At 44.7% G+C, this 18,677-nt stretch overlaps 1 protein-coding gene across 5 annotated transcripts in view; it reads right to left on the bottom strand.

Moving 5' to 3' along the window:
• NEO1 (neogenin 1) overlaps positions 1-18,677 on the bottom strand; it is a 176,936-nt gene that overhangs the window by 109,337 nt on the left and 48,922 nt on the right. For all 5 annotated transcript variants that reach the window (XM_054272380.1, XM_054272381.1, XM_054272379.1 and 2 more), the window contains exon 2: positions 14,454-14,771. In XM_054272380.1, coding sequence (XP_054128355.1) covers positions 14,454-14,771 — 318 coding nt within the window. The remainder of the gene's footprint in view (positions 1-14,453; positions 14,772-18,677) is intronic.

Below are 18,677 nucleotides of genomic sequence, written 5' to 3' on the forward strand. Positions count from 1 at the left end.
TCAGTCTGCAGCATGACTTAATTCTTCCTGTGAGACCATGAGGCCACAGCAAGGGTACCAAGGTCTCCTCCTTTGACACACTCACTAATTCAGTGGGTAAATAAGTTGTTCTTACAGCTGATGAGGCTGTTAACCCTGAGCCTCTGAACTCCAGTGTCTGAACCATCTGTCCTTTCTGAAAATCTCCTTCTTGACAGAACCCATTATATGTTCATAATTACCTCTGATTCTTATCTCTCTCAATATTCTCATTTATTAAGGGAGCATATGAAGCATATGAAGCCAGTTCCTTTCCCATCCTGGGAGGGAACCCTGGCTCTCCTCCTGTAGCCAGGTGACTCTGTGACTTCTGCTTTCACCTCACCTTTGCCATCTCTTTGCTCCCAGCCCCACACTGGCTCCTTCAAGCACAAGCAGGGAAGTTCCTGGAGGACTGAAGCCCTGCAATTTCTCACGTGCAGCTCAAATATCCTTTAATTTTAATCCCTGACAAGTGCTGTTCATTTCCTGGACAAGACAGACCTTGTGCCTTCTGTTGTGTGCAGGTGCTCCACTGAGGTTAAATAAGCTTTATTCAAGATGCTTTCATTACTCACTGGAAATGAAATTACAGTTCATTTTCCAAGTCATCTTAAATGCCACTAAAACCTGTATTTCGTCATAGTCCTGTGTGGTTTTAAAATATACATTTTAACCTAGCCTGTAATTTTGTCCTAAAGAGTAATTTTCTCTTATTCTACAATTATTGGCAATTTGCACTGCTTAAAAGCCTCCATTGTGGAGGAGGACCCTTTGCTTTAGCTAAGAAACAACCACAAAACAATCATGATGCATTACAAAAAGCACTCCAAATCCAGGCCTTAATTACTATTAATTTGGAGATCTGTTTATAAATCCAGGAGCAGGTCCCAGAGTGCTGGCACACCTCCTGCAGCAGTGAGCCACTAGAAAATACCCTTTCATCTCCCAGCCCAGAACCTTTCCATTACAGAGCTGCTCTCCTCAAAACATCAATTATCAACTTCTAAACCAGCATTTCCTGAACTTTCTAGAGTCATTTTTAGAGGCATTTACTTTACCATGTAAGCTAATTCAGTCCAGTTAAACTACAAACACTTTTAAAACCATTTGTAAAGTTAAGTTTTTAAAAAGTTGATACTTTTTTCTCAGTGCTTGGTATTTCCCAAACACTTCAATCAAAGCTAAGCAAGAAGTTCTAACAATGAGTAGAGTCCCAGGATGGTTTGGGGTGGAAGGGACCCTAAAGCCCATCCAGTGCCACCCCCTGCCCTGTGCAGGGACACTTTCCACTGTCCCAGGGTGCTCCAAGCCCCATCCAAGCTGGCCTGGGGCACTCCAGGGATGGAAGACACACTCCTAACTGAGGAAGCAGCCTCCATTCCTCAGCCATGTGGTGCAGGGCAATCAGCTGAAGGCATCAGCCCATCTTTTGGCAAATGAATGTCATGATAAATGACACTTTGGGCTTCTGACATTGAAGACAATTTTTTCATGTTTGTGCACACATTAATCATTCTGTGGCAGTGCACATACATTAGGTATCGATTTCGGGACACCAAAGGAAAATACTACTGACCTAGCAGGAATGCAGGTTAATAAACTCAATTTAGGAAGGATGATTTTCCATTTGGAATGTTCTCTAAACACAGGCAGGAGAACACATAAGCAACAGTGCACTCACGTGCATATAACAGGGATTAGTGCATCCCAAACCCCTCATTTGTGCCAGGACAATGCAAATGGCAGAGAAGGTGGGGAAGTCAATTCTGTGCCTCTTTTCTCTTTCCCTTTTGTTTCTTCCTTCCCCTCATCCAAGCCCAGAGCAATGGCAGGAATGTGAATGAACAATCTATTAATGCAAATGTGGTGCATTCAATCAGCATTCCCAGCCTCAGCCTTACTGAGATTTGTGGCTCATTGTCTCCATTTCTGAAAAAGATGTGCCTAGAAGAGCAATAATTCCCATGCTCCTAGAAAACACAGATGGTTAAAATTCTGGCTGTAGTCTCCTGCCCTCAATGGAGCCAGTATTTCATCTCTTGGAGTCTGCAGAATCAGGGAATTCACTGCCCTGAGCCAGATGCCAATCTAGTTCAGCAGCCTCCCAGCAAGTGCAGCCAGTGCCAGTCATTTCCAAGGAGACTAAAAGGAAAAAAGCTTCATTATCAACCATTACTAAATAACTGGCTCACCTGAGTGCAATAACTGCAGAGCCACACCTGCCTGTGCTCTGCTTAATGTGGATGCCATTGCCATGCACAGTTCAACCCTCCCAGAGTCCTGCCAACCCTCTGGGACACATCTCACCAAATCAACACTGCAAAGGGAAGTGAGAAATGAGAACCATCTCCCCATCTCTAGGGAACAGAAAGCTGGGGAGGAATCCCCTTTCCTGCCTGGGGTAGGGTTGTAGAAGTCACAAGCTTCTGGGAGTTTTCCTCACATGTGTCCCCTCTGTTGCCACTGCTCTGACTGGAATTTAAGATAAGACTTTGTACAACTGTAACACTTTGTATTACTCTGGTTAATGTGGATGCCATTGCCATGCACAGTTCAACCCTCCCCAGAGTCCTACCAACCTTTTGGGACCCATCTCACCAAATCAACACTGCAAAAAGGAAGTGAGAAATGAGAGAAAGCTGGGAAGGAATCCCCTTTTCCCCTGGGGCAGGGCTGTAGGAGTGGTCACAACTCTGGGAGTTTTCCTCACTTGTGTCCCCTCTGTTGCCACTGCTCTGACTGGAATTCAGGATAACACTTTGTACAACTGTAGCACTTTGTACTGCTCTGGTTAACGTGGCTGCCATTGCCACACACAGTTCAACCCCCCAGAGTCCTGCCAACCCTTTGGGGCACATCTCACCAAATCAACACTGCAAAAGGGAAGTGAGAAATGAGAACCATCTCCTCATCTCTAGGGAGGAATCCCCTTTCCTGCCTGGGGCAGGGCTGTAGGAGTGGTCACAAGCCTCTGGGAGTGTTTTCCTCACTTGTGTCCCCTCTGTTGCCACTGCTCTGACTGGAATTTAAGACAACACTTAGTACAAGCAATAGACTGCTCTAAACACACACATCACATGTTTGTGCAACGAACATTTTCCCAATGCTGTTTTCAGGCCTTCTTGTGACATCTCGATGTGCTCAGCAAATGTTTTCTGGTTTTCCCCCCATTCCTACTGCAATAGGGAAACAGCAAAGCACAGGAGCAGCTGGCAGGTTTTCCATCCTGTTCCCTCCTGGATACCATCTGTGAAAAGCCTTTGCTGCCCAGAGTTAAGTTTTATTCAAGTTTCCCCTAACTTACCCAAGTCTAAAGTAACTCCAGCAGCACCAGCTCCAAACATTCCACCCTACAGCTTCCACTCTCCATCTGAAATTCATCCAGCTAGTCTGTGAATGATCCCACAAACTGCTCACAATTTTCAGCCACTTCAATTTTCCCCCATTCCTGTCTGCCTGATCGAATTTGAACTCATGACAAACCCATAACTGTAACTCCTTTCCCCAAAGGGCCTCTTGGGGAGTGTGGGGATTTCAGCACCACGAGGAGGTCCTGGAGAATGGGAACATGATCCCCTATTGTCAGGACAGCTCCAACATCTGCTACCCCTCAGCAGCACAGCCATCACAAAGATGCTGCCTATTTTGTTAGTGCATCAGCTCCTCACCCCAACCCTGCTAAAAAATTAATAAGTCCAGCCATCTGTGGACACTTCATTAAATTATCACAGCTCCTTCTCTCCAACATTATTCAGCATCATTTGTTGGAGTAGCAGAGGTGTGAAATGGCTTAAAATACACTGCTGCTAATGAGCCATATTTCATGGATCTCACTGGCACATGGAGCAGACTTTGTAATTACAAACACTCCTGCAGAACACGAGTCCAGCAGCACCTGAATTAGGAAAAGGCAGATGCTTCCAGTCCTTGCTACAAACACCAAGCAGTACTTCATTCCCCCCCTTGCTGTAGGCAAAGCAGACAGGGGAGAAACAACCAAAAATCTGGGCAAGACACAGCTCCTCAGGGAAGGGATGGGGATTTTCACAAGGACTGTAAATGGAGAGAGGAAAACCTAAAAAATGTCCTTGCTGGATAAACAGGTGGGAAGTATAGGGAATACAGAACACAAATGAGAAATGTCAGAGCATAACCACAATCCTGACCTGGTTAAACACAGCCCTGACCACATGGTATGTGCTGATTAAAAACAGTGTCCCTTGGCCAGAAGGAGAGCAAAATGTCACTGGGCACATCAGTAACACTCACAGACACAGGTACTGTCACTCCAATGACACACTGAGTGACCTGGTGCCACCTCAGAGCTCTTCTGAACAAGCAACTGAACTCCAGGTGTCCCAAGGTCCCTTTCAATCTCAATTATCTCATGATATGGGCGAGGTCCACAAAAAAACATACTGAGAAATAGCAAAATATTGGAGAAAATATTGTCCAACCTGGCCTTGGACACTTCCAGAGATCCAGGGGCAGCCACAGCTTCTCTGGGCAACCTGTGCCACAGCCTCACCACCCTCACAGGGAACAATTTCTCCCCTTTATCTACTACACATCCAAAAATTTTAGAGGGTGTTTGGACAAGGAAAACACATTAGCATAATATGATGTTCTACCTGGCAAAACAAGCAATTCCAAATTCTAGTTAGGTGATATCAAGAGGATAAATTATTTCAGGAATGAAATGGGAGCAACAAAATGACTGAAAGATGATCTTCAAAAATACAGAGGTCACTACTGACAACCACAATACAAGAAAAGCAGTGGGAGTGAGGTGGGGATGTCTGTCCATAGCACACGGTCAGGCTCAAGAAGTGCTGCAAGGAACAGCACAGACAAACAAAGAATAGATCTGATGGAGGAGGTGAAATAGTACAATGAAAATTGGAGACAGGACTGGCAGTCCAAGGGCCAAACAACACAAAAGCTCCAGCAGCAGCAGGAAAAGCTGCAGCAGCCAATGAATCTGACTTCCACAGACACCAAGAAACAGCTAAAACAACTTTCTAATGCCAGAAAAAATGAACTGAGGGCATGCAAACCACAGAGTCATTTATTTGCTGCTGCTGAAGATCATTCTAACAGCAAGACCAATGAAAGTCCTGTGGGATTTCAAGAGAAGCCCTAAAGATAAGGCACACAGATTGCCTCATCATTTAAGGAACTTCAGGTCTTCATCAATAGACTGCCTAAAAAATAAGAACCCTACAGGCTCACAATTACTCTTTCTAAAACAAAATCAAGAGCCATAACAAAAGAAGAATAAGATGCGAGGGTTGTGGTGGAAGAAAAGAGCTTGACAGGTTAAATAATTTTAGTTCCAGGCGAGGCTATCAATTACGGAAGCTCATGTGAACAAGCTATTCAAAGAAGATTAATGCACAGAGAGGACTGTCAGGATAAATTTATCACAAAACTGCAAGAAAGGAAAGATCTGAAAAACTTTTGCAGGCAACTCTATAGACAGTGACAAAGACAGCTGGTACCTGACAACAGGCATTTAGAGACAGGAAATAAGCAACAATCTCACTGCAAACTCCTCGGGATGTGTGAATGGCAAAGAAAGCCCCAAAACCAGGGTGCTTGGAGGCTGACAGAACAGCACACAAACACAAAGCACAAAGAACTTTTACAGACACAAACATGCAGCTCAAAGAGGAGTCTGCACACAACAAGGGTGCGTGGCAGGATAAAGGCAAACACTAAAAGCCGTAAAACTGCAAATTATCCAACACCAGCACAGCTCAGGTGGCATCAGCACACCAATGATCCCCCAGCAGCTGCTGGCCATGAGCCTCAGAGTATCAGGAAAAGGTTTTTAGAGGTCGCTCCACAACAGAGCCTTGCTTTGCCTAATTTTTAGTCTGGTTTTAAGAGCAGATTGACAGTGCATTTAAGCCAGGGCCAACTTCAGAAGTTGTTACAGAAGGAACAGCAACACCTTTACAGAAACACACAAATTATCCAGAGATGTTTCCCCACGTTCCCCCAAAACAGGGGTTTCTATATGCAAATGAATAGGGCTTGGAGAGTTAACAATTTTTAACATCTTTATTCCCAGTGTATTTATGCGAAGGGTGAAACATCCCCTATGCTTTTAACAATGTTACCAAGAACTAACCTCACTGAAATCAACCCTCACAAATGTCATAACCTAATTTTTCCTTATTCTAAATATTTTTCCTCTATTTTGCTTCCTTTTCAGGGTCATTGAACTTCATGTTGCATTTTTGTTACAGAAAAATAAAACATTAATCAGAGATACAAAAGCAGCAAGGGTAAGAAATATCAAGGCACAAGGGTGTCACCCTTCACTTGGGGCAATAGTTCAGCTTCTTATCGTTTTCAAAAAGCAACATTGAGTCAGTCAGAAAGCTGAACCATGTCAGCACACAGAGCCTTCAGTGTACACTAACAAAGCTGAAATCTCTTGCTGATTGCACACAGGAGCAGGCAGGCAGGGAGTGAGGAGCACAGGCTGCAGATGTAACCATCACTGTGCTGACAGCTCGGGATTCCGAGCGAGCTCCGTGCTAACTTGTCAAACAGAATTACACAGGGATTGCTGGTGCTGACATGCAGAGCAGAGAGAGGGAAAAATCTGATCTGAGTCAAAACATTAACAAATGAGAATCCAATCTAAACAAAGTTCAGCCAAGTCTCTTGTTCAGGGGTGTTGATGCACCATCAGCATGGTGTCACTCTGTCCTTGTCTCACCATCCAGACCCCCAGCCGAGTGTCAGCTCACAGGATTTCAGGGATTTGGTCCCAGCTCCCTTCCACAAATTCCTGTTTCTCCACAGATTAACTCCATCACCTGCCATATTTTCAAAGGCAAAGGTCAAGATGGAACATATGCTGCAAAGAGCTCCCATTTCTTATGATTTACAGGAAGTTTATATTATTCTGAAGTACATGAACTAAATGCACAAAGGATATTCCCTTTGCCAGCTACAAGACTTGCATTGCACAGCACCTCAATTTCAGTCTAGAAAACAGGAGATTTTTTTTGAGCAGTGCTGTTACATCATTACCAAAGCTCAGGAAGCTCAGGCACGAGTGCCACACATCCCCCTGTGCCCCTCTGCTCCAGCCTCAGCAGAGCATTTGTCACCCTCCAGCAAGCACAAATAAGCTTTAACTGGCTCACTGACCCACAGAATTCAGGACAGGGATAGTATTAGTCACAATGAGCTGCTGGCTTTGGTTTGATAGAAGGTGAAATAAATTTGAAATATAAAAGCTCAAGAAAACCTGTGGTTTTCAATGTGGTTTTAAGCAAGCAGTTAAGAGTCTCTTCACCTGGCCTTTGACTTGGTCATAAGATGTCAATGAAGAGTTTCAAAACAAGCAAGTCACATTCCCTGCTGTGGGCTTTCCCCAGGATTCCAGTGATAATCCAGCTGCAGGCAAGTCCTGCCCTTCTCTGCCCTGTCATGGCAAGAGAAGTATTAAATCTGGTATTAAATCCCAATCTGAGACTAAAAATTTATAATTGTTTTGAACCTGGACCTTTGCCTTCAGCCCAAGAACTGCAGACCAGTTCAAAGGCTCACATAGATTTTCTTTGCTGCTTTAACTGGACAAATGTGAACTGCAAGAATTGAGAATGACAAATAACAGAGTATTTATTGTCTTAAGTGTCTAAACTCTCACACTTTCAGTAACAGCTGACACAACCTGTACAAACTGCAGTTGTGTTAAAACCACCTTTGCCATTTACCTGTCATGAAGAAATGCATTTTGATCTAAGCCAATTTATGAAAAACACTGATGCTTCTTTCATAGAAAAACATATTTCTGCAAGGAAAATTTATCACCCGTGTCACTTACTGGCTAAGTGCTCTTAAATACCCTCCTCTGAAGTATCTCTGCTCTGAGGTTTTTCCAATTCCAAGATACAGAATGTTCTTTATTCACGAAGATGAGATCAAGATTGCTTTTTTTCTCCTTGCTGTTAAAGGAAATGTGCAATCTTGGATAAAAATGTGCTGTTATTCCTAAATTAACCCCATCTCTGCAGAGCTGGGACAGTTTGTTCTGAGCTTCTCTCTCACTCTGGGATGGCACATGGAGTCTAGTGAGAAATAAAACACTGCTCAGCTGTAATCTTTAGAGCTTGGCAAACTTCTCAGAGGACATGAGCAAACAGAACCAGATAATCTGGCAACTTCTGTGCAGCTCCTTGTACTTATGGTAAAAAAAAGCAAAGACAAAATTTCAGCTCAAAATAATGTTTGAAAAAACCCTAATCTATTCACTATTATTTATACAAAAATAGGTGATTGATATGCAATAGCTAAGCTCTAACACTCCAGAAGGAAACACAGCACATCTCTGAGGCTGAGCTTTGCAGGGCTCTACACCTGGAACTGCAAGCCCACATCCCTCCAGGTCCTGCTCCCTCCCACAGCTGTGCTCAGGGAATGGCCTGGATAATGATTGTAAGGCCTGATAATGGATAATGATTATATGGCCTGATAATGGATAATGATTTCTTGCCCACAACTTCACCCACTGCCTACCATCCATTCTGTAACGGATACAGAATTCCTTATCTCTGCCTGCCCTCCTCATCTGCAGCACCTTGATGCATTCTAACGAGTAATACTTGAAATTATGGTAGAGGAATTCTTTATCAGCCCATGGAGAAAAGGCAAATGTGGGGATCTGGAGCTGTGCCATGAGCTGCACCAGAAGCAGGATCAGACCTGGCATTACCTGGCTCAGAACTCAGTTAACTCCTGCAAGCCTCAGGAACCACCACAGCCCACCCAGGCCTCCTGCAGCTCTGCAGTCATCACTTTGGAAGCCCCAAGCTGGACACACACAAGATGCAAATAAATCTTGAAGAGGCAATGAGTCAGCTAAAAACTGGAGCAATTTCCTAAGCAAGGTGCACTCCCTCTGTCTGATGTCTGGAGGAACTCTCAGTACCAAAACCCAACTGAGGGCAGGTCCCTCCTCCCTGCAGGGCCTGTGTGACACCTGGCACGGTCACAGCAACCTGGGGACACCTGACCCCACACAGAGAGCAGCCACAGGAGCTCTGGGTGCACTTCTGAGAGTGCCCATTTTGTCAATGAGCTGCCCCAAGCCCTGTGTCCCAGCACAGCAGTGCTGAGGAGGCATGGATGAGCTGGATGGACCAGCAGGAGGAGGGGATTTACCCAGGTCAGCAGAGCAGAGAACAGCACCATGCTCAGGAGCTAAGAGCTTCAGTATGGCTGGAATTGCTCCAAATCCTTCTTCCAGGTATGGACACGATGTGCCTTGGCCCACTCAGCATCCCCAACTTGAAGTGGAAAAACAGAAGTCTCCCAAAGCCTCGACGCAAAACAACACATGGAGCTTCACTGTGGCATTTCCAGAGTCACTTCTCAGGGACATCCTCCTCCTGTGCTGCCCCTGCAATGTGCTCAATGGCTCCAAAGGACATACTACACTTTTACTAAGCACATATCAAATCTATTTCTGGCTTCTGAACCATTTTAGAGTTTGACTTTACACATGGCAGGAGCATTTCTTAAGAGAAGGGATTTGTCCGTACCTTTTCTACAAGTAATTACAAAATGAAGGCTTGAAAATAAAATTTCTGTGAGTGTTTAAATGAGAAATAATAATTCAAGGAGATTATTTAGTTGAGATGAGAAAAAACAAGTCAGAAGCTATCAGTGAGTGCTTTTGAATTAATGTAACTCAGACACACCTGAAGTTTGTACCACAGCAGAGCCACAGCTGCCTCATCACAGCCAAGCAAATGACACAAAGCTCAAAGCCAAGAATTATCAAATGCAAGGATAAGTGGAAGAAGAGGAAGAAAAACAGCTGGATTCACTTGGGGAAAGAAGATGACAAGAAGTGAAACAAATAATTTAGTGAGCAGTCTTGAAATGGATTTACAGAGCAAATAAGTCTGCATGATCAAACTCAGTGCCCCTGTCACACTTCCCAACCTTCAGATCCTCATGTATCTGTGCTCTTAATAAAAGCTTTAACCAAGCCCCAGTAACCAGTGACTGGGGAAAGATCATTCTGGGAATATTTTCAGCTTGTGTCATTATGCTTTTTATTAAAATACATACATATTTATTTTTCCAAGATGAATTACTGACACAGATCTCCAAAACTTTGTAAATCTATTTTTAATCCATGTTTTACAGCAGCTTTTTTAAACCCCCTACCCTTCTTAAGATCTAACTAACACTTAAGTATCAAAGGCAGATTTGCATTTCAAAAGCCAATTAAGAAACATAGTGTACCAAGGCACTGATTAAAGTGTTGTGGCTTTACATAAATTAGGCAGTTCCTTTGACTTTCCCTATTTCAAATCCATCAGAACAATGGGGAAATCCTACACATTGCATGGACTGTATGACCACCTTCTCCCTTCACTGCCCTTAAAATGGTGATGGCAAACTCAACCTCCATCTGCTTGAAGGAACCAAACTGTGGAGCTCGCACTGAATGGGAAAGAGACATTCATATCCCCAAAGTGCTGCTCATTAAAGAAAATTAACATTTATGGTTGTGTGCAACCTAAACATTTAGGTTTGTTCCTAAAAATCAAGGATTTGCTACCACAAGCCTGGCAGAAGAGCAAACACTTTCCTACCAAGGTATAGCAGCACACAATTTCAAGTTACAGACTAACTCAAGTGTTCTTCACAATGGACTATTTTATCATGTCCTCTGACTTTTAGAAATTAAAGGCAGCAAGGATCAGTTTCTTTCCAAGGCTCAGGTGCCACAGGACCTCTTGATCCTCACCCCTCCAAAAGAGCAGAGTCTTCTCATGGATCATCAGACACAGAGAAGGTCCTGCAAGGGCACAGTGCCCAGTGAAGCTGCCATGACCCAGTCCCTGCCCCAGCACACCCAGAGCAGGGTCAGACACACAAACTGATGGAAGCCCAGCCAGCCTGTCTCTAACACAGCTCCTGCAAGCCCTGACCCAGCACTCCAGGCCCAGGCACTCAGAGCCTGTTTTGGGTTGAGTTTTTCATGCAGTGGCTCACTAATCAAACCCCTGTCACCCTATGGCAACAAAAGAGCTTCAGAATCCAAAACCCCAAAAAAATTAGATCCCTCAAACTAGAATATATAGGAAGTCCTTTAAATAACTTGAGAAACTTATCCAAATTTGGGCACTTTCCTGTAGGTGGAATGCTCAGCATCATCCACTGTCACAGACATCTTTTCATTAAAAATCCTTCTTTAGGATTTTTCTTTCTGAGAAGCTGAGAGGCCTCAGAAACAAAATGTAAACAATGATTATCTGCTGCTGTGGAATGCAACAGGTGTATCTGTGATTGGTCTCATGTGGTTGTTTGGAATTAGTGACCAGTCACAGCAGAGCTGGCTCTCTCTCTCTAAGCCACAGACCTTTGTTTTCATTCCTTTCCATTCTGTTCTTAGCTTAGCCAGCCTTCTGAGATGAAACCTTTCCTTCTATTCCTTTTAGTATAGTTTTAATGTAATATATATTATAAAATAATAAATCAAGCCTTCTGAAACATGGAGTCAGATCCTTGTCTCTTCCCTCATCTGAAAACCCCTGTGAACACGGTCACAATCCACCAGCTGGGCAGTTCCAAGACTCAAAATTCCAGCCCTGTACCCACATGATGAAACACAACATGTTATTACTGCATTTCCTCGCCCTGCCCCCCTAAACTTGTCATTTTTAAGAGTTATTTAATGAGTAAGAAGCTGTTAAAACATGCAACCCACACTTCATAATGTTCCCTTTAAGAGATCAGGTGCATGGCAGCACCACACTCACCCACAGCAGAGGAACCACTGCTCAATTAGGAGGGGAATTTGCTCCCTCCCACTGGAATTTTGAGGCCAAGGGGAACCCTTCCTATGCCAACAATGCCCACGCTCACCACAGCCTGAAAGCTGCCAATTAAAACAAAGAGTGGGAAGGAATATTAAAAACCACTGTTAAAACTAAGGGATTCAAATGAGGACAAGAAAAGCAACAGGCTAAACCAGGATTTAAATATTCCACCTCTTATTGCAAAGCCTTCAGCAACCAAAGTGCCTTTTCCCCTACAAGAGGATTAAACTCAGCATGGTCTTGCCCAGCTCTTGGCACTTGTCTGGGGTGGTAAATAGGTTTTCACACACCCACATCTGCCAAAGCTCTGCAGCATTTCAGCCAAAGGATGCTCTGGGGCAGCTTTCCAAAGCACAGGATGGCAAAAGACAATGCACAACATGTGTCACCAGCATTTCCTCTGGCTGTGGGCAATAAAAGTACCATTTTTCTTGCATGGAATTAATCAATAATCTAAATACACAGCTGTCAGGCCAATGTGTGCCAAAGGGGCAACTGGTTGTGTGGGGAAGGTCCTTATTGTCTTGGGCTAGACTGCATTTGTTCTGTTTTCTACCTAAGAATTTTTGGAAAAGAAACCTCACCAGAACTGCATTGTTGTTTGTTGTAGGTTTTTTTTAAAGTAGGCTCTTGGGTTTCCTTTTTTCCCCAAGTACTTGGGTTCTTCCACAAGTACTGAAAGGCTCTTAAAGATTCCATCATTTTCGAAAATATCAATTGAAATCATACCTTCCACCTAGATAGGAGAAAATGGAAGTGGAAACTCAGCAGACATTTTGGCTTACCTTCATTTTTAACCCCATTAACCTCACCTAATGATCATATAGAGCTGTCTGATAGCAGAGGCAGGAGGCTGAAGGCTCTCATGTGGAAAGCAGCAGAATTAATCCCGACAGCAGCCAGGCAAGGAGGTGGTAATTGCTGCAGAGAAGTGTGGGAGAACTGCCTTTATTGTCCTCATTGCCAAGAAGCTGGGAAATCTATTCCTCATTAAGAGATTCTCAAAGTCACTCTTTTAAGGTATAAAACCCCAATTTTTCTATTTCTGACACTGCTGATGTTTCACAACAATACTACAAGGCAAGTTAATGGGAACAACATCCGAATACAAACTATGGAAGCAGCAGCTCTGGGAGATCTGAGTGGAGCAGGAGCACCACTCAGGAAGAATTCATTACCCCCAGACATTTATTAAGCAAAGGAAAAAAAAACTGTTTGAAAAAGGCTGGCAAACATCATTAGAGAAACAAAGGGAAATCGCTTCACAGGCTTTTTTTCCTAGTTACAGTGCCTTAGTTTACCTTGTTTTTTCTGTTGGGTTGGGTTTTGAAGTCTCACCCTTACTCAGTAATTACAAGTCTCTTCCTGCTTTACTGTTTACAAGACACAAGCTGACAATACCAAGCCCTGAGAAATAAGCAAGTGACAGAACAAATCACTTTTCCCAGACATAATCTTTATTTTTACCAGCAAACTTCACTCCCTCACTGCTTCCCACCCCCCAAAATAAAGCTATCACCTATAGCTCCTTGCCATTAGGAGCTTCCCAAGTCTAAAGGGGACTCAACGAAGCTGGGGTTATGACTTGGGCTTTTAAATGGAAAATTGTGTGCATTTGGTTGGTTGTTACTTTTCAGGCTTCCTTGTTCACACCTGACACTCAAGAAACAGAAAAATACAACTCCCAGACCTCCATCCCCACCCATCTCCCAGTCCTGCAGGGATTGTACACACTCCTATTAGGAGCTTCCCAAATGTTTCAGACAGAGCAGGTAGTTCTCCACATACAAGCACAGAAAGTTATTTTAAGGTTATTTATACATAAAGAAAGCAAAATCCTGTTTTCTTCCTCCTTCTAAGCTGTGGTAAATCTCCATTGTGATTTCAGACACCTGACACTTCTCTTAATCCATTCATTGCAGCTTTGCTGATCTCCAGCATTTCCTGAGAAATACCCCACATTAAGCTGCTTACAGGAACAGAACACATGCCAGCTCCCAGGCAGTAAAATGAGAGCTGCAGTCCCAGTTTCCCTGAGCTGATGGAACCAGCTCGTGCTCCTTGGGAAGCACTTCCCATTTTTCCAAGGGCAGAGCATTCCCTTCTGTGAGAAATGATGCTCACTTACAAAAATTAAAAGGTTTATTAAAACCTCATCAAAAATACAACAGAAGACCGAACAGAGGAAATATTACAGCTTCAGGAGCAGAGGATGTTTCCCACCATGTGCTCATCCACACCATGGAGGGTTTGACTTTTAACCCTTTAGCCTCTCCCAAATGTCTGTCCATTGAATCCTTTGCTGTCCAGTGGTGGAGATCCCTTCCTGACATCCTGGTTGGAGCTCAGGTGCTGCCACAGTAAGGAGCTGACCCTCCCAAACATCCCAAACCCAGGTCACCCCTGATAACAACACAAGGGGTGGGTGAAACTTAACTATAAATCTGTAAAACTTCTCTTAACACATATATTTGACATTTCCTTTTAATTGTGACAGTCAACCATGGCATCACTCATCTAGCACACCTTCCATCAGCACGCTCTCAGCCACACTCCCAAGCAGGGCCTTACCTGCCACGGTCAGCTTGGCTGTCCTGCTCACGATGGTCCCCAGGCTGTCCACAGTTGCCACACACTGATAATATCCCTCATCAGGTTTGTTGTGCTTGGAATGCACCACGCTGTTGATTAACAAAGATCCATCGGGCAGCAGCTGGCGCCGGTCGTCGGACACGAGGTTGAGGAGGGAGCCGTCCTTCCTCCACTCGATCCGGGGCGGGGTCTCACACTGCGCAGAGCAGTTCATGATCACCGACATCCCTCGCACTGCCAGCACGTCCAGGGGCTCCACCAGGAAGTAGAAAGGAGTGAAGGTTCTCACAAGTGATTCTGTAAAGCATGAGAGAGTTTTTGGGGTGAGTTTTGCACAGTTTTTAATGTCAAAATACTGGAACGAGCACAAGCATCGCTCACATCCTCTCCCTGAACTCATTCAGCCACCTTGGTCTGCATGACAGTGTTTGCTGCTTTGATTATTCTCATCATGGACCCTCAGATTCCCAACATTTCCATCCCTAAAATGTGTTTTCCTGCCCTCTCGGCCTCAGTGCTGTCCTTTGGTTTGTGGTACCAACATTGAGAACCATCCCAACAATTCAGCCCTCAGGAGAAAGTCTCCCATTCTGGGCTTAACACATCTTGCAGGTGTCATACAGTGGTTTTTTTAACTTCTATTCTAGCCCAGGATAAACATGATTACTTTTTCATTTTAAGTATTCCCCAAAGAGTTCTGTAATTAACATCTAGTTTGCATTAAGAAGTGAATTTTAATTACTGTCTTTCTGGTGTATTTGGTCAAGCAGAACAATTGTGTGTCAATATCACTTTGACTTGTCTTAATTTAATCATCTGTAGAAAACAGAAGACAAATTCTTCCAGAGAAGAACAGGTTTCCAATCAGCATAACCCTGGGTTCAGGGAAAAGGGCATCTCAGTTCTTAAAGCCCACCTTAGAAATAACACTTACAGAACAATAACAAACTCCTGCACTCATCTCAAAACCATTTCATCCCTCACCATTGACCATTTCATCTCACGGTCAATAAAACAATGGTGAAATATTTTAAGACCACCTGAAAGACAAATATGCATTTAATAACGAGATTTGTTTAATTAAGCCACAGAATAATTCTGGGGTTTGAGGAAAAAGCACAAACTCTGAAGGCGACCTTTACTTGCAAACAAAGGCTGTCCTGAAAACAGCAGCTTCTCCCATTCCTTGGTTGTTTGTGGGGTTTTTAAAATCGGATTTACCTTCTAAAATGACCTTAATTAACAAATTGATGTGATTTCCTCTATCACCGAACTGCACAGAGAGTCCCTGGTCTCCAAAGAGCCTTCAGCTTCCCCCCGGAGGGACTCCAGCCTTCCTGCACAGAGCCCATTGTCCCTGCTGCTCACAATTCACAGCAACTTGGAGATAAGGCAGGAGTGGTGTGAAAGAAACAACAGATAAACGAGGCTTTGGCAGCTGATAGCATTCAAACCCTCTCATACCTTCAGGAATTCAAAGAGGAAATAAAGGAAAACATTCTAGAAAGATTGACATTTCTCCAGTGACAGAGTCAGGCTGGAGAGCTGTTAGGTTGGGATCCAAATCCTTGGGATTGTCTTTCTTGAGGATAATAGAGACATCCCAAAAACAAAACCAAAACCCCAAACCAAATATACAGAACAAAAAAAATCAATAAAACTTAAAAAATAGCTAGGAGCTGCTTATGTTCCTCTGGTTTGTACAAGGGCACCTATGTGTGGATGCTCTCAATTCTCTGTGCCTCTGAAATCCTCTGAGTGTCAGCTCTGAAGCAGAAAAAGGCAGAGCAGAAACAAGAGCCATGAACAGCAGGAGAATCTGTGACCTTTTTATCCCTATAATCTCTCCCAGTGCAGCAGAAACATAAAGTTCTTATCAAAATTAAAGACTGAGCTGCACAGTCCCTGGGCTTTCCAAGGGAAGCATTTCCCCCCCACCTCAATTCCAGGCTTCTCCAAGTTCTTCCAGAATAAATCCAGACCCCTAAGAGAACAAAACACGCTGGTCTGAGTTTTGCTTCACTCTGGCTTTTCAAAGAAAAGTCAGAAAATCTTTAAAAGGGGAATGGCAGCTTTTTGTTTGCCCTGCCAGCCTCCAGTGCAGACTGGAGCAGATCGAATCCATCGACAGAGTAAAATTGTTCTGGCCCTGGAAGCAACAATGTGTCCAAGGAAATAGAGCAGAGGATGCCAAGAGAGGTCACAGCAAGACCTAAGAGCAGCTCCACAGGGATCATAAACCTTGAAAAAGAAAGGAAGCAGATTCTCAGCCAGGCTTCAGAGGTACCAAACTCCAAGAGCCCTGGGAAGACACAGCACGAGCTGCTTTGTCCCAGGATATCACTGAGCTCCTGCACTGAGTGCACTGGGGACAAAATGTGAAGGGTTGGTGAATAACTCCATCCCAGCTTGAAGGAAGTTAAAAACTGGTCTCTGCTCTGGTTTCAGAGGATCTGCAGTTGGGTTTGGGGCACTCTGGAGAACCACACTGAAGCCAGCTAAGCTCGAGTCTCCTCCAAGCCTCAATTCAGCACAAGAAGGGTTTGTACACCCTTGACCTTAAGAAACTTCTGTTTGTACCAACGAGCCATTTCTCCCACTCCATCAACCTAGTGATTACTCAGCTCAATGACAGCATCTCATTTTGGGTAGGATGGGTGTATATTTGGTGTAGGGAGTCCTTCCCCTTTGCACACACACAAGTGGGTACACACCACTGCCTCCATTGGTGCTAACACTGCCCAAGGAGCTCATGCTAAGTCTGTCTCCCTGCTAGGAACAGATAAATCTCATTCACTCCCACCAGGGTGGAGTTTATTTCTCCCCAGATCTGCTCTGGAGATGAGTGGCAGGGAGCCAGATGTGCCAAAACCCAACAGAATGCCCTGGCACAGACAAGATCCCAATGGGCCGCAGACACGGAATCATTTCTGTGTCCTGGGAACTCCACAGCTCCCTGAGTCAGCCCTGCTAAGCCCAGGCAGCCAGGCTTAGCATTCCTGTGCCCACCCCAGCCAGGCTTAGCATTCCTGTGCCTATCCCAGCCAGGTTCAGCATTCCTGTGCCCACCCCAGCCAGGTTCAGCATTCCTGTGCCCACCCCAGCCAGGCTCAGCACTCCTGTGCCCATCCCAGTCGGGCTCAGCACTCCTGTGCCCATCCCAGTGGGGTTCAGCACCCCTGTGCCCATCCCAGCACACAGGCAGCCAGTTTAGCTCAGCAGTGTGGCACTGCTGACTACATCACTACCAGAATCCCCAGATCCTGTTCTGGGAAGCTGCTGTAAGGTTTGCTACTTTCAATTTAATGTTAGACCAGCTGATTATTCCTGCCTAACTGTATTAACTTGCCCTTGGGTCCTTCCACAGAACAGTTTGCCAAATTTGAACTCTAACTTTGTCCTTGCTCTTCCCTAAGTGGTGTGAAAATGTAACAAACACAGTTTACACCAGCAACCACTCTGGGAGTGAAAGACAAATACAAGTAGCAAATACAAGTTTACCTAGAATACACAAGCCCCAAATCTTCACAAAACAGCCTCCAACATCAACACCAGGATGTGGAGCTGCTGGAGAGAGCCCAGAGGAGGGCACAGAGATGCTCTGAGGGTGGAGCCCCTCTGCTCTGGAGCCAGGCTGGGAGAGCTGGGGGTGCTCACCTGGACAAGAGAAGGCTCCAGGGGAGCTCAGAGCCCCTGGCAGGGCCTGAAGGGGCTCCAGGAGAGCTGGAGCGGGACTGGGGACAAGGGATGGAGGGACAGGACACAGGGAATGGCTAAAATGTGGAGAAGGGCAGGTTTGGGTAAATATAGGAAAGAATTATTCCCTGGCACAGGGTGCCCAGAGCAGCTGTGGCTGCCCCCGGATCCCTGGCAGTGCCCAAGGCAGGGCTGGACAGGGCTTGGAGCACCCTGAGATAATGGAAGGTGTCCCTGCCCATGGCAGAAGGTGGGAATGGATGAACTTTAAGGTCCCTTCCAACCCACACCATCCCAGGATTCTGTGACTCTAAGTTTGGGAAATACCAGCTTGTTCATCTCCCCCATTTGTCCAGGAACTGATGCCCAATTAACTACCAATGCCCAATTAACTGCTTTCATACATTCCTACCCTCTACTATTATAAATACCTCCTTTTAGCTCCTCTCTGCTCAAATTCTCACAATTAACCATCAGTTGTGCCACTGTTTCAGCCAAGACAAAACC

This window comes from Melozone crissalis, unplaced genomic scaffold (assembly GCF_028551555.1).
Source record: "Melozone crissalis strain CALT ecotype California unplaced genomic scaffold, PUWL_Pcris_2 ptg000014l_1, whole genome shotgun sequence".
Classification (NCBI taxonomy): Eukaryota; Metazoa; Chordata; class Aves; order Passeriformes; family Passerellidae; genus Melozone; species Melozone crissalis.